The following is a 15,408-nucleotide window of genomic DNA, read 5'->3' on the forward strand; positions in this document are numbered from 1 at the left end:
CTTTTTCTAATCATACGAATATTGGCCTGACTGGCTGATACATCTCTTTGAGGTGTCCTGGTCCTCTTCGAGCGGTGACGTCCCCATCATTCACCGTCTACAGTGGCCAGGATTTCCGGCTCCCGACAGTCAAACACCTCTGCGCACTTGTGTCCTGTCTTATTTTTGCCCAGTCTTTTTTTTTTTTTAATCTTTATTTATTTTAAGAGGTTTTTATCCACACGGATACGTCAACCCCATTGTACCTTATACTAAATTAACTTACACGCTACTGAATAGGGAATCACTGATTACGTACTCGAACCAGACCACATATTCGTTTAGTAATTTCTGAAACAGGATTTGACAACTAAATAGGAACTTAGGACGAGCCATTTTTACGACAATTATTGAAATAGCTGTTACTGTCTCTGAAAATAAAAGTAGGTACTGACTAACTTAAATTATGAGTATAATTTAACACACTCGAGTCTCTACTACTCTCTTTTTTATTGGTTTTTGTGAGCGCCTGTACCTAATGAACTATGATTTAGGTAACATAAAGTTTGGTAAACTTTCATCGCTTATCATTCTGATCTCGTATTTATAAATTAAATAAAAGTCATGCATTAGTTAAAATGTATTTATTTATTCTAATAATATCACCCATTTTAAAACAATATCGAATCGAAACTATTATTAACTTACAATTAAATAATAACATACCTATCACAAAATTCGTGCTACAAACAGACGAACCATTTAAAATAATCAGGTTTTAGAGATTCACTTAAATTAGAAATAAAAAGCTTATTGCACATTATCTGCAATAACATATGGTAATGTATGACTTTGTAACGCTTTAAGACCGCTTAATGACAATAATCGAACACCGGAGACACAAGTTACATACGGTTAACTTATTTAATTCTTCAGTGTTTCAAATACTGGTGTACTGTGTTCTGACTGAAAATCTAATCCAAAATCCTAAAGATAAATTCCCAAATCTAAGTTTTAGGTGGCCATCCATCATCCCTAGTTTCAACTCCAGCTATAGCCTGCATCTTCTCAAACGGCAGCATCATGGGGTCTGTGGGGGGCATTTGTACGGTGGCAGCCAACACTGGGGTCTGCCTGCCCTCCTTCAGTAGCAACACTTTGACTAGCGCTCGCTCCCCGCCTTGCCCCGTCACTGGACGAAACAACACGTCAGGGCTGATGTTATCATCGAATACTTCTTCGATTTTCGTCGGGAATTTTAGTTTACCACCCGGTGAGAGGAGTGGTACCTAAAGAAATAGGATAGAAGATTTATTCGCATTTTTATCTATAACTTAAGTATTTTTATCAGTTGTCTAGTACTCATGATAAAAGCTTTGTTTAGTTTCAGACTAGATGCAGTTGTGTGGAAGTTGTAGAATTTTGTATTATTTAATCTACATTAGTTAAATATCTGGTTTGAGATTATATTTTTATTTAACTTAATTGTCATAACGGTTACAATTTCAGCTTGCAACTGCAAACGGCTAACTTCGAACCCAACCGATGTCCTTCGTGAGCTGAGGTAAGAGTGGTTTCGCAAATTGAATGGAGAAAATCAATAAATGATAATGGTAACAAAATATTACTTTTATGTGGCGGATTCATATCTAGGTAAACTGTCAAGTCCGAAACTAGTCGGGCGATCCCTATAAATACGAAAAGGTAAATCGCTAAATAAACTTTTGTCTGTCTAAACTTGCCATTGTAGTGGACCTAGTTCTTACCTTGATGTAAGGATTGGAGACTTTGTAGTTGACGGTGTGGACGTGGAATAGTATGGAGAGCCCGAGCACCGCCTTCTCCTTGGATGTGTTCTCTATGATGAGCGTCACGCGGAACACCGGGCCGAGACCTTCCACCTAGGAATATGATATAACAACTATAACAAGATATCAGAAGGATGGGATGAATATTACGTCTCTTTTCATTCAAGGGTTAAACTTCATGAGAAGAGATCCGGTCCTTCTTGAAGGCGTGCACGGGGATATAGGGGCAAAGGCCTTCTTGAGAACTTTAATCTACAATGTGATGGGGCATCTACTAGGGATCATTCACCTCCGCTCTATGGTAGAACAGACGTGAAGAATCTTTATGTGTCTCATTATTATAGTCAGTTTCAGAAGTATTATAGTATTCGGTCGAATTTTAACCAGATTTGAAAAAAAGTTGGCGGGTACTGGACCTTACTGAAGGTCCGCTGTCTTCGTTTAGGATTCCGTTCTTGCCTTTTGGGTATGAACCTTAATAAACGTAGCTTTAACTTAAGCTCATCTTACATACTATGAAAAATTAAATAACACTGACGTATTCAAATAATCAATACGTATTAAAAGCTTGATTAATTTGTCTTAAACCCTGAACCCTTATCATTCATATCAGTAGAAAGTTGGAAAATTTTCGGCTAATCGGAATCACGTGCGCGTGCGATGTATAAATAAAAAAGAACCACTATCGGAGTACGTCTACGTGTACAAACAAAGATACTATCTTTTACTTAAATTGTAATTATTGATAGCAAATATACTGGTGATTCTCAAAACGATATTAAATTATAGTAGTAATTATAAACTGCGACTGCACGGATAGCCGAGTGGTAACCACGTCAAATTCATTGAGCGCGACGCCACGAGGGTTCGATCCCAGCAAAGGAGAAGCATTTGTGTGATTATGCTTGTTCTGTATCTTTGTGTATTTGATTACTTTTTTCCCTAAACGACACTAGTATTAAAATTCCTGTGTTCGATAAGTAGCTATTACGCTCCATAACCTCAGTTATTTGTCACATCTAAATCGGTCTCGCCATCGCCGAGGTTAGCCCGATTAATCAGCAGCAGTCTCTTTATAATAACATATAGTAATTTAATAGCAGCGTAGAAATGTCCAACTGCCGAGTTTTTATAGAAACCTTAACCTAGGGGAAGAGGCTTGTCTCTTCCTGAGTTAAGGTTTCTATAAAAGCAACATCTTTCAACATAGTTAAATGAACCTCCTTTATTTGTCCTTACATCTCGCTACTCATCTTAAATAAAACCATAGCTTTCTTAAGTACGTACTGCTGAATCATCAGTGATGATGATTATTCGACTACGAAGTCATTTATTCCATCAATTGGCAAATTGTAAGTCGCCTCTTACCTCAGCGGTAAGTCTCATAGACTCCATAGGCCCGGCGCCGACAGAGTTATCAGACTTGACGTGAGCCTCCAGTAAGGTCTTGGCGGCCAACAGGCGAAGTCTGTTCAACTCGTGCTGAAATGTCTCGTGCATCACTGAAATAGGGCATGAAAGTATAAATCTAATTACTTTATCAGGTACATGATAACAAGAATATTAGACACGCAATTTTGCCTTTATCTGAACATAACGAATAGATAAATAAGTGATGGATGAAGCCCGGGTTAAAGTTCGGTAGTGGGGACTGGAGGCAAAAAATGACGTCACGTAATATTATCCCTTCCTCCGTTTTAGAAATCACACGTTTCTTCTTTCTCTCTTTCTCTGTACCCTAATCGTGTTCCGGCCTCTCTCACTTTTTACCTTAATTGTCTTCCTTACTTATCGCATTATTATCGACCATTTCTTCTATATCTAAATTCATCTACAATTAATTTAATTTTGTGGGACAAAAAAAGAAAAAAAAAATACTATTCACTAATCAACAGGACGTATCTTTCCTTCCATTTCCTGTATCCTATCAGCAGTCCTAAATATCTTCTAATACACACCACAAAACAAGATCACTCACGGACAGCATTCTCCCTCTCCCTCATGGACTGTTCTAGAAAGAGTTTGGACTTCTTGGGTATGAGCCAGGGCCGCTGCCCCGGGGTCACGCTGGGCGACAGGTCCACGCCCGCCGCATGCGCGCTGAAGTCTGCTGTGCGCTTCAATATCTTCAACATGAGGTTACCACCTGGAAATAATAGATGAGTAGAGTATTAGAGTAAAGTTCTTGAAAAGGTATTAGGGAACGACTAGATCTCGATGGAGAGCATTGGGGAGGCCTCTGTCCAGTTGTGGATGAATATGGTCTGATGATGATGAAGGGGACGACTCCATATTTAAATATACGACCAAGTAAATCTTGTTACGCAGCGATAAAGGTATTAAATTTTGCCTTTCCTGAATTATTTGGAAAAGGATGAACTACAACTAATTCAGTTTTGGCGAATCTTTTTTAATTTATCGTCACAAAAATCTTGATGGTTTAAAAATTGCTTAGTAATGTAATTTTTTATCTTTTCACGTAAATTTTAGCCAAAGCTGGCATTGCAAGCGATTGCTTCGTAATTCTGATTAATAACAATATTGTTGTCTCTTACTTCCAGTTATTATGATGAGCACGTGTTCCTCTTGCCCCAACTGGCCGAACTTCATAACAGACACCACATCTGGAATTAAACGAAATTGAAACCTTATCCCATCTTACTACCTATCTTCTGTACAACACTACAGCATTCTTTTAAAGTTTAGTAGAGGGAGCTTGTGATGTAACTACCAAGCATAATTTATACAGACAAGTGACGTAACGCGAAATTCCATTCACAGTTATTTGATCGATTACTATTTGTGCGACACTAAAAATTATGTAATTAGTATTCAAAATCATATATGATACGCCGAGTGGTTGAAGCCACCACGCCAAACCTATTAAACACGACTTGCTCGGTTCAATCCCCGAGCAGGACAATCTTTTGTGTGATCCATGATTGCTGGAATGTTTACGAAACTCCCACGACACACACAAATGCCTTCTTCATAGTCAGGAAGACGGGATTAAAAAAAGATCTACCCAAAAAACATTAACCAAATATCATCATCCCTCCTTTTGACCTCAGCTTTACTATTGACCTCTAACAAACACGGTGTCCCTCTTCGCCTTCCCGTCGTACAACTGCACGTGTCCCGAGGCGAGCGCCACGGCCGCCAGCGTCACGCCCAGGTGGAGGACCGGGACCAGGGTCATGGCGACCGGCCGGTGTTCCAGGGTTAAACACCATTGTTTCTTGCCCTGGTGACGATGAAATAACAATATGAAGATTGTAGGTTTTGAAAATATTGAACTTGTGTTAAAGTTGAGTATTTTTGTCATGCCTTAAACAGGTTAAGAAGATTGTGAACCTGTGAATATATTCTTTGGTGACTTGTATTGAATGTCAGTCAGCAGGTACGTAGTGTATATCTAGTGATGGAAAAGTAGATTGAGAGCAGAGAGAGAAGTTCTTAGTCTAAGTTGTGGGCTATCGCACCTAATTGTTTATTTTTTTAAACATCTAAGTGGAACGTAAGTTGTTGCCATTTTTTTAACAAGTTAAATAATTAAGAAGTTAAAACAGGAAAACAGTCATACTTTTGTTTATGCTCACGAAGATTAAAATCAAGATAACAAATGGTTTCGTGACTAACACTGGTATCACACACAGTCATATTTATATTTTTATATTTGTGAATAATGAATAACATCAGCCACAGACCAAATGATAAGTTATGACCTTGGAACTGGTTAAATTTTAAACATATTTATCAATAAAACATTGAACTCATAGTGTCTAATAAGTTAAACACAAAACAAAAACTCGTTACGACTACTATTACTTGCAACGCCATCTAGTCCTCAAACACAGAAATTAATTCAGGGAAAAACACGTTATTGTAACTACCTAAAATTAACGTAATTAAAACGATTTTTTTCTCCGCATTTATAAATTAAATAAATCGGTACCATAAAAACAGAACCAGGGCCATATTGCCACCTCGCTCTAGGTCTAGGCGCTCTAGGTCATGAAGTGCACCGTCTTCTTCTAAAACCAGTCTTTAAAACGTGGGAAGAAGCGCCCAGGGACATTACCTTTTTGCTGTAACAGGCAATGGTGTTGTCAGCACTTATCACCATGACGCTGTTGTCCGCTGTCACCACTTCAATGGCTATGATATGGTCATCAGTGTTGAATAGGATGCGACCCTCGCTCCAGCCTCGCTTCAAAACACATACTGACTTCTCTCTGAAAGAAGAAAGGTGACTAGCACTTACGAGCACACTAAAGAACATGGGTGACATACTAGAGGTGATTGTAGTATGTATACTTACTGGTGAATACTAAAACAAGACATTAAACATCTGTCGCGGGCTTTTTTAATTTTCAATGGTGACAATAATTCAAAATAAGGCCATATATAACGAAATTTTTCTTTTAATAGTTCCAGTCAAGAATGAAAATGTAATATTATAATTAAAATATTTCTAATTATTTGCATTTATTTCTGGCCATTTGCTTAAAATCTCTATAATATATTGCGAAGAGTTCTTAAAACATAAAAACAACTCCTACTTCCACAAGCGTGAATTGTGCTAGTGTTGCCTAGATAAAGCCGTGTCAAAATCAAAGTGCCTGCCAAACACGAATAGCAAATGTTCGATTCACACCTTGTAGCTATGGTTATTCTGTAGTCGACATTATACAGCCCTGTGGTAATCATTTGATATGGAGTTTTCTTTACCCCACATATTTTGCCCTGGGGAAATTAGATAACTATTACACTGAATACACGATTACAAACTTATTTTATCTGCTAGTTCTGCTACTGTGTCTTGTAAAACAATAACATGAACAATAGGTGGCTCACATACACATATTTTGTGTGTTTAACAACAGAATCAAAAATAAATCGAAATCCTTTTATAGGCTACTTGTCTTGTATTATCCACCCTTCACCGCTCCCTAAGCACTCTGGCTATGAATAAGAAGCAACTCAACAAACTCCACAGCATAGCACAAGGACAGGCATTGTCAAACGAGGGAGAAAATTAGCTATAAAATAACTTAATATATATGACTATACATTCTCTATTTAACATTGTTTACATTTCAATTGTTATTCCAGTAGTATCATCATCAGCAAATATTCGTCCACTGTTGTGCAGTGTTGTATCATTTATTACAAATTAATTAAAAAGACACCAACCTGCGTTAACTGAGTAAATGTTTGTGAGTCCAGTAATATAACATCCCCATCCTCTGTAGCCACTACTACACAGCTTATAGAATACTTATCAATGGAGCTCATCTTCAAAGTGCTGATACATACAATCTCAGAGTTCTTCTGACTCGGTAGCTCCGGATTGTTCTCCAGGTATTCCACCTGCTGTTCTGGTGTTAGTGTGAGAAAGTTCTGGGATTTTATTGTTAGGTTGTTATGTGGTAGTATTTTAAGGCTGTCTGTTAAAGGTTTTATTGAATCTGGGTTGTGGTTTTGAGGGTCTATCAGCTGGAAACAGAATATTATAGAGTGTTAAGAATAGAATTAAGTAGTTCCGATGATAATTTTGTTTAAAAATTTTGTCTTTGGGATCTTATATGTTTTAAAGAGAGGAATTGAATTCAGGTTTCTTTATCCATTTAAAGTATTTCAAAGATTTATTGTTACTAATACTGGACTTTCTAAATCAAATAGTTAAACTTTGAGTTACTTTTAGTAAAGTTGCAGCTTGGCTGTACATTTAATAACCTGTGACCTATGTAATGACAATAAAACATAAAACAAACCTGTTTCCAGACCTCCATCTCACACATACCGAGTTCAGTAGAAGGTAGGTAGAACTTATAGAAGAGCTTCAAGTTCCGGTACATGTAGACACAAGTGCTGTAGGCAACAGCTACTATGGGTATGGATCGCGGGACCGTCTCACTGATGTAGAACCCTACTACCCCGAGAGGCAGGTCGGGAAGGACTAAGTCTGATACCTGCATGGTACCTTTGAAAATCTGAAATTGAGAATATATTGAATTCAGCTTTAGAGTCCTTGTTTTAGAGTCTAGCAACATTTCAAAATATGTTTTGTTGATTTTTTTTTTATACTGGTTAATTTTTTTTTTAACCTCCAGTGGGCTGCTATTAGCTGAACTTTTTCAAGCATTTCTAAATGTAAAATATACAAAATGATTAAAGGCACTGTGAACTTTAGAAGTTTGGATCGAAAGTATTACTTAAGTACCTTCAATTTAGGGCTTTCTTCTCCTCGACCGAGGTCTCCGACAAGAAGTTTATACTCGTTATCATTTTGTAAATCCACGAGAGCGATATTCGATGGCAATGTTATAAGGTCTATATCATCTGTTCCCACTTCCACATCCAACCAGCGTGTCATACTTCCCATGTTTGACGAAAAATCTGTTATTATTGTCCTAAAAATTACGAAAATTAATGTAATGCCGCGTTCTATTTACATTTTTGTGTTACCTTGACAACAACAAACAAACAGTGAAAGTTTTGACAGTGACGATAATACACTTTTTTTTAACTAATTACGACCTCCGCAAATAATCTCCGTAGTATTGATTGTAAAGTAGTGAATTAAAATGCGTTTGGTATGTTAACTAAATGATTTTTTATATAAAAAGATAGAAAACTATCTTCAACATGATGGGGTTTGCAATTAGGATTTATTTATCTTAAACTTTTCTGAGTTCCCCAGTTTAGGTAGCTTAATTTGTAAACGCACGGCATAGATGCGTTCTGAAATAATAATAGATAAAGAAATCTGAATTTGAAACTAAAATTTCATAAAAGAAAAACAACCAAATTAAATAAAAAATAAGTTCAAAATTGAGACCCATACATTTCTGTATAACATAAACTTCTATGACGGCAAATATAATCCAATTTGTTATAAATAGCTTGATTTATTAGTGCAACGGATTAGTTACAGGTTCTGATTTTATATTCTTGACGTTTATTGTATTATTCTCATGTAGTTGATAAACTTTTGTTTGTGTACAATATTATTGTTACAAACATCTTTATGTTAACAGTTAACTGCTTTGAAGCGCAATAAAGAAATATTTTTCACATATTAAGTACACTTAACGAACTTTTCAATGATGTTCAATAGTTTAGTGTTGTTTGTGATATCTTTTTAAAGGTAAGTCCATAACTAAGTTTCGTAAAGTTTTAATTATTTATAATTATGTTATTTCCGTATTACATATTCGCAGTCATAGCAACTACCTATACTTATTGTCTGCTTTTTATGAAAAACGTATCCATCATATGACGATTGAGCTGAAAAAAGTTTTTTTTTATGAGATATTAGATTAGGCCGATATTTTTTTAACCTTGTGGCTGAAATAACAAACTTGTTAATGCGTATTTAAATTTTTTAATAAAGTTATACATCAAAAATACTCTATATTATACATAAAATGTTATTGAAATTCTATATCTTAGTTACATATATCAATCCCTCCATATGAAAACCTTGAAAATATAATTACATTTCCTGCACTTGTTTTTTTACCTTGTATTTTGATGGCAACTCTTATTTTATCTACTAAGTACCAATCTTATAGTTTAAGTAAACAGTTAAATATAGGATGTAATTATCTATTTACTTTGTTATTACTTTAAACACTGTTAACCTTGTTATTAGACTCTTTTAACTTTTGGATTTAAAATTACTTGAAGCCACATAGAATTTCCTTTATATTAATACTTACTTACCACTTTTTATTTTCTACTTAATATATTTAGGTAATTTTCGACTATATGTATCTACAGTTTTTATTCAAGAATTATAAATGTTTTTCTTTTAAAAAGCTATAGCTATTAATGAATGTAGGCTACTCATGGGCCAGAATGTTAAACTAATTTTCATTTTGGTACTCAGTCACAAAACTTCGTTTCGATTTTCGCAAAACAATAAATACTTGAGTTTAATTAGTGTGGCCTTTCCAATTGCAATTTCCTAATGAAATCACAAGGAAATTTTAATCAATTTTATAATTTTATGACGTCACAAATAATACGGTGAAAATAACGCGACTACATAAGTTTGGGTATATTATTGATATTCTTTAGATTTGGCATCACTACTTATATTTATACAAAAATAAATCCCTATTTCAGTTGAGCATGTTTATTCCAATCACTTTTAAGAAATATTAAGAAAACTCGAAAAAAAACGAGTAATGTAGGTTAGGAATGTTAGGATAGTAAGTAACCTTAAGTTTCAGGAATGAAACTTTAATGCATTGCTAGATTATTCATACAGTCTTTCGTGTTTAAATATTATTTTGAAAGGTAAAGGGCGTGCATTTGGCCTACAAGTACAGGCCCTGGGTTTTCCCGGTACCGCGGCGCCGGCACCGATGTGTTGACTCCCATTCATAACAATATCGAAACATTTCGCAGCCGGCCATAGTTTACACTTACACAATGCTCATTCTATAACATCAATTATTCTATTCTCTTTGTTATAGATTTATTCTTAGAACTATTTACGGCCACCTGCTTTCCCGTGGAAAAAATATGATTTTCCTCTTGTATTTGCGATCTTTTTTGCATTTCTAATCGACCTGTATATACTAGATCACCCGATCCCGCTTCGCTGGGCGTAATTCGACCAATTTAAACGGATTTTTATAAATAACGTGCCTTCTATTGTTCAGACAACTAAGATTATTCCCCACAGCGTCAAAAACTCACAAACTTAAATGGAAATATCCAAAAATAGTCGTCAATTTGAATTCAATTGAAAAACTGGCGATTCATATTTTTGCATCTACTTTCCTGTTTCGATATATACCCATGTGGTTAAATATCAATGTTCTCGGTAGCAATCAGAGAAATACCTGCATGAGTCACCAGCGAATGGAACTCCGTCGCTAGTCGCTAGGCCCCCGAGTTGTTCTACAACTTTGTTTCTTAGTTTATTTGGCCTTTCTGTCTGGACGCACCGTGACTCACCAACCTGTTCTACTATCAACATATAGCGCCTATTTTTGAATTTTAAATAGTTTCGTAAACTATTTTTATGAAGCAATAAATTACGATTTATCCTGTTCTGTACCTGCGTACAAAAATATTGTGTTACCATAACGTACCTAGATATAAAATATATTAAATGATCGGTTGTCCTTAAAATGTCAAAAGCTTCTTATACATAAAATGACGGTTATAATACCCTAAAAACTGCGTGGGTCAAACGTCTTGAAAAGTCCGTTACAAAAATTAAGCCTAATAACAATTAACACTTTCCAAAGAAACTTCTTTAAAAATAGTAAATAATTATCGATAATAACAAGTTCGGATCCTTTATAGCTTCAGTAAATATATGACAGTGGTCGTCGACCTCAAGGACCTTGCACTGTTACTTATTTGGTTAAACAATCTTTAGCTTCCTACGCACGTGGCTGGTTACCGCTTTTGGTATCGGAGTTAACTTTGATAGACAGCAAAACAAACAGGATCGGACGACGACTCTAAAATAACCGATAAGTTACGTCTACTTGGGCTCCTATTTACCAGGCACTAGTTAAGATATCAAAAGAGCAACCAGTCACATCCAGTCATGTCTTACTTGTTAGGGATCCATGCTCAAAGGGAAAAAGACGCGTTCTCCTACTGAGGCTCCACTCTCAGTGCTGAATATCCAGGCTGTACCCATCTCTTGAACACGTGAAATTATGACATTTTACCGCTTCAACATAAAATAATGAAAATTAACATAAAGGTTTGGTATCGTTTGGTACGGTTACCAATTTGGTGAATGACCATTATTTTTTGCTTTTTTATATAATCTCCTTACGAGACTTTCAGTGTTGGGAGTTCTAATAGCACTTGAGCTGTTTTATTTAATTCTGCGTGCGTACTTAGTCGCAAAAAAATATCAACTAGGCACTAAAATTTCAGAACCTTTAAGTTTCGACAAGTTGACCTATTAAGTTGACATAAAAACGATATATTTATGTCTGCCCACATTAACCGTGGCGCTAAAACCTACATGAACAATGAGAGCAATAATAGAGAACATCGTACACCGTATCACTACGGCTTGGCATGCGGGGGCCGACCAAGGAAACACCGAGAAAGCAGCCTCGACATCACTGCTTGTGTAACACGCGCCCGCGACCTTACCCGAGTTTATTTAGTTAACTTTAAAACTAGTAATTATAATAATAGCGCCAAGTTGCGACACTAACGTCTAGTATTGCAGAATTTTATTATTTGATTTTTTTTTCCATTTTGTTTTTTATTTGTTACCATATTGGTAGTTCGATGTTTTCGATGTCTAGAATAGGCGATATTATTGGTACGTGTGACGAAGAAATAACGAAACTTTGTTTTTATTTATTTTTGATTCCTTGATGATATAAATAAGTAACGATTACTTATTTGACCTTTATCTACTTAACTTATCCGTGAAATCTACGATTTCATGGCACCTAATTCGATTACGTTTGTAAATCAACAATCAACATTGTGCAATAATCATTACCGATCATAGGTTTTTCAATTGTTATTTAACTCTGCAGGATACCTATTTGCAAACCAAATGAACAGGCGTAGGGAATTTTAAAAGTAAAGTTTAGAAATAAAACTATAATTTTGAACTTAACATTAATTGTGATAACGCCTCGAGGAAAGTCATTGTTTTGTGGTGATGAGTAACCTAAGCAAGAATTTATACAAATCATACGTAACAAATGATTACGCAGTTGCCCGTTTTTTGTATTTAAGGACATGCTGCCTTTACGTAATATTAAGTTAAATACGCACCTTAAATGTGCAATATACGTATTTGTCTGTTGTTTTAAATTACATATTAATTATTATTTCTAAATAACTCTGATAAATTATTTGTTGGAATTGTTTTTAATTATTTAATAAAGGTTTTATCTGGATGCCACCGCCTCGTCAGTTCATATCAAAGAATTCTCATTGAGTCCGTATTTAGTCGTCCAATAACAATAAACACGCATGGGTAAACCTTTATAAAGTAATATGATAGTATACCACAATATTACAACAATATTTTTAAAAGACGCCGTGTAAAGGCATCAATAGAGATTACTTTAAAGGCGATTCAGCTCCACAAAGCAGTAACGCATCTCAACAACGCGGACAGCTGAGTGTCACCCAAAACCTATTGAACTCCTCGTCGTGTCGCAAGTTCGATCCCCGTGTAGGAAAAACATTTGTATGATCCACAAATGATTTTCTTGATCTGTGTCTTGGAGTACGTAAACTGAATGTTTGTAAAACCCCCTGCGACACAAGGATTAAGTTACTTTAGACAAGAGTAAAGAGAGCTCGAATTGGATGTTCTATTATCACAAGGAGACTTCTTCATTCGGAATGCCTAACACGGATTGATAAAAACGTATCAGTCTATAGTGCCGAGACATGGTCACGACGCATTCCTGATTATGAACGCTCGCTCTACACAATCATGATTGACACCATCCTATTTAGAACAACGCGCCTTTTGACTAGATTCTTGGATGTATGAGAACAAAATCGTCTGATAGTTATAGATACTAATGTCGTGGTACCGCTGTATTCGGTTCCGTAGCCAAAGGCTACCAGGCTGTTTCACATGAACCATGTTGGACAGACTGTTGAAGTTTTAGTTCAGATATGTTATGAAAGGAGGTTCAGCAACGATAGAACGGTCATTAATTTATTGGGTGACAAATAATGTCTGAGTACCAGGCCACAAATTTCTGATTAATTTTTCTTTAGCCTATTTGTTCGCAACCTATATTCTCATGAATTCAACTCGCATTTCAAACCGATTTTTTTTCTCCGTCTTAAAGCGCATTCTCAATTTTGTGAGCCGTCCGTTAGATCGTCTTCATTTCTCTTTTTGTTGCCAGCTAGACGGTACAATTAGCTATTGTTGTTTGACGAAAGAAATATGAAAATAAACAAAGTGAACCAGTCACATTTGTCTCACTTAAAAAAAAATACATACCAACACCATTGTTCCGTCACCTTTAAATAATGCTATAATAGGTAGATTAATGTTATGAATTTTTGAGATTTTGTGAGTTAAGGAACGAAGCGTGAATTGTTTATAAATAAATCACAGTACATAGCAATGACTGCTTTTGTGCATATTTTATGGACCTTTTCTTTTCGAAAAAAAAAAACTGATAAACGGATTTCATTACCAATACCCGACAAGTTCTTAGACTCCCTAGAAACCAACCTGGCAAAATTACAGAACGTCAAAACAATCCAAAAAAAATATGATGCTCTGGAGAACGAACTTAAACAAATAGAAAATAATGCCACACAGGAAAGAAAAGACAAAATAGGACCGAACGCCAGAAATTTAATCAGACAAAGAAAGACATTGTTTCAAGATAGGAAAAATAACAGACAGAACATAGCAACGTTAAGTAAAGAAATAAACGTAGAAATACGAAAACATCGCCAGACTATAAGAAATCAAACAATCAACTACTGGATAGAAAAAACTGGAGGTGCGAAAAAAGCTTGGCAAGAATTGAGAGAGAGCTTAGACTGGATCGGGAATATTACACACCAGAAAACGAAAAAAAACAAAACAAATAGAATCGAAATTTTAAAAATCGCAACTGATTACTATCGAGAATTATACAACGACAAGGAAATACAGTTTGAAGAAAAAAAACCGCTTATTCAAAAGGACGAAATAGACACCCCAAGGATTATGAGGGAAGAAGTCAACACGGCAATAAAATCGCAGAAAAGAGGAAAAGCACCAGGTGAAGACGCCATATCCAATGAACTCCTGATCGGAACCACGGACAAAACACTAAATACCATCACGGACTTATTCAATGAAATCTTAAGCACAGAATATATACCCCACCAGTGGACATCGTCAACCATAATACTTTTACACAAAAAAGGAAACAAAAATGACATAGCGAACTATAGACCTATTAGCCTCATGTCGAACATATACAAAATCTTTTCCAAAATTCTACTAAACCGTGTAACAAAAGTACTGGACGAAAACCAACCAAGGGAACAGGCGGGATTTCGGAGTGATTTTTCAACGCTTGACCATATTCACACCATAAAACAGATCATTGAGAAAAGTAATGAATACAACATCAACTATTACATCGCGTTCGTGGACTATAACAAGGCGTTTGACTCACTAAAACACGCAAAGATATGGGAAGCGCTAGCAACACAAGGGGTAGACAAAAAATATATACGCCTCATTAGCAATATCTATCAGAACATGACAGCTAAAATACGGACAGAAAGAGTGGGTGAAGCCTTTCCCATAAAGAGAGGAGTTCGACAGGGTGATCCCATGTCACCCAAACTTTTCTCCGCAGTTCTTGAGTATGTATTTAGGCGCCTCGAATGGGACAACTATGGATTAAATATAAACGGAGTACACCTGAACCACTTAAGATTCGCAGACGATCTGATACTTATTACAGAGGACGCAGGAAGTCTACAGGAAATGCTTGAACAACTTACAGTCGAAAGTAGGAATGTTGGGTTGACGATGAACACCTCAAAAACAAAGCTAATGACAAATATAGAAAAGATACCCATTCAAGTTGATGGTACACAAATGGAATATGTGAACGAATACACA

General features: G+C 35.8%; 2 protein-coding genes across 2 annotated transcripts in view; one reads left to right on the plus strand and one right to left on the minus strand.

Annotated features, from left to right (window-relative positions):
• Positions 1-650: 650 nt before the first annotated feature.
• LOC113504575 (Bardet-Biedl syndrome 1 protein) lies at positions 651-8,354 on the minus strand. The gene is made up of 11 exons (XM_026886944.1): positions 8,014-8,354; positions 7,565-7,783; positions 6,984-7,286; positions 6,445-6,533; positions 5,869-6,022; positions 4,872-5,031; positions 4,343-4,411; positions 3,766-3,933; positions 3,156-3,289; positions 1,746-1,880; positions 651-1,268 (listed from the first exon to the last, which is right to left on the minus strand). Exons 1-11 carry the CDS (start codon positions 8,173-8,175, stop codon positions 987-989), a joined length of 1,875 nt encoding a protein of 624 aa, XP_026742745.1. The 5' UTR covers positions 8,176-8,354; the 3' UTR covers positions 651-986.
• A 433-nt stretch (positions 8,355-8,787) lies between these two features.
• The window catches only part of LOC113504519 (rho guanine nucleotide exchange factor 5), a 122,155-nt gene continuing 115,534 nt past the window's right edge, over positions 8,788-15,408 (plus strand). The window contains exon 1 of the mRNA XM_026886854.1: positions 8,788-8,940. The gene's annotated coding sequence lies outside the window, so the exon portion shown is untranslated. The remainder of the gene's footprint in view (positions 8,941-15,408) is intronic.

This window comes from Trichoplusia ni, chromosome 22, assembly GCF_003590095.1.
Source record: "Trichoplusia ni isolate ovarian cell line Hi5 chromosome 22, tn1, whole genome shotgun sequence".
In the NCBI taxonomy this organism is placed as follows: domain Eukaryota; kingdom Metazoa; phylum Arthropoda; class Insecta; order Lepidoptera; family Noctuidae; genus Trichoplusia; species Trichoplusia ni.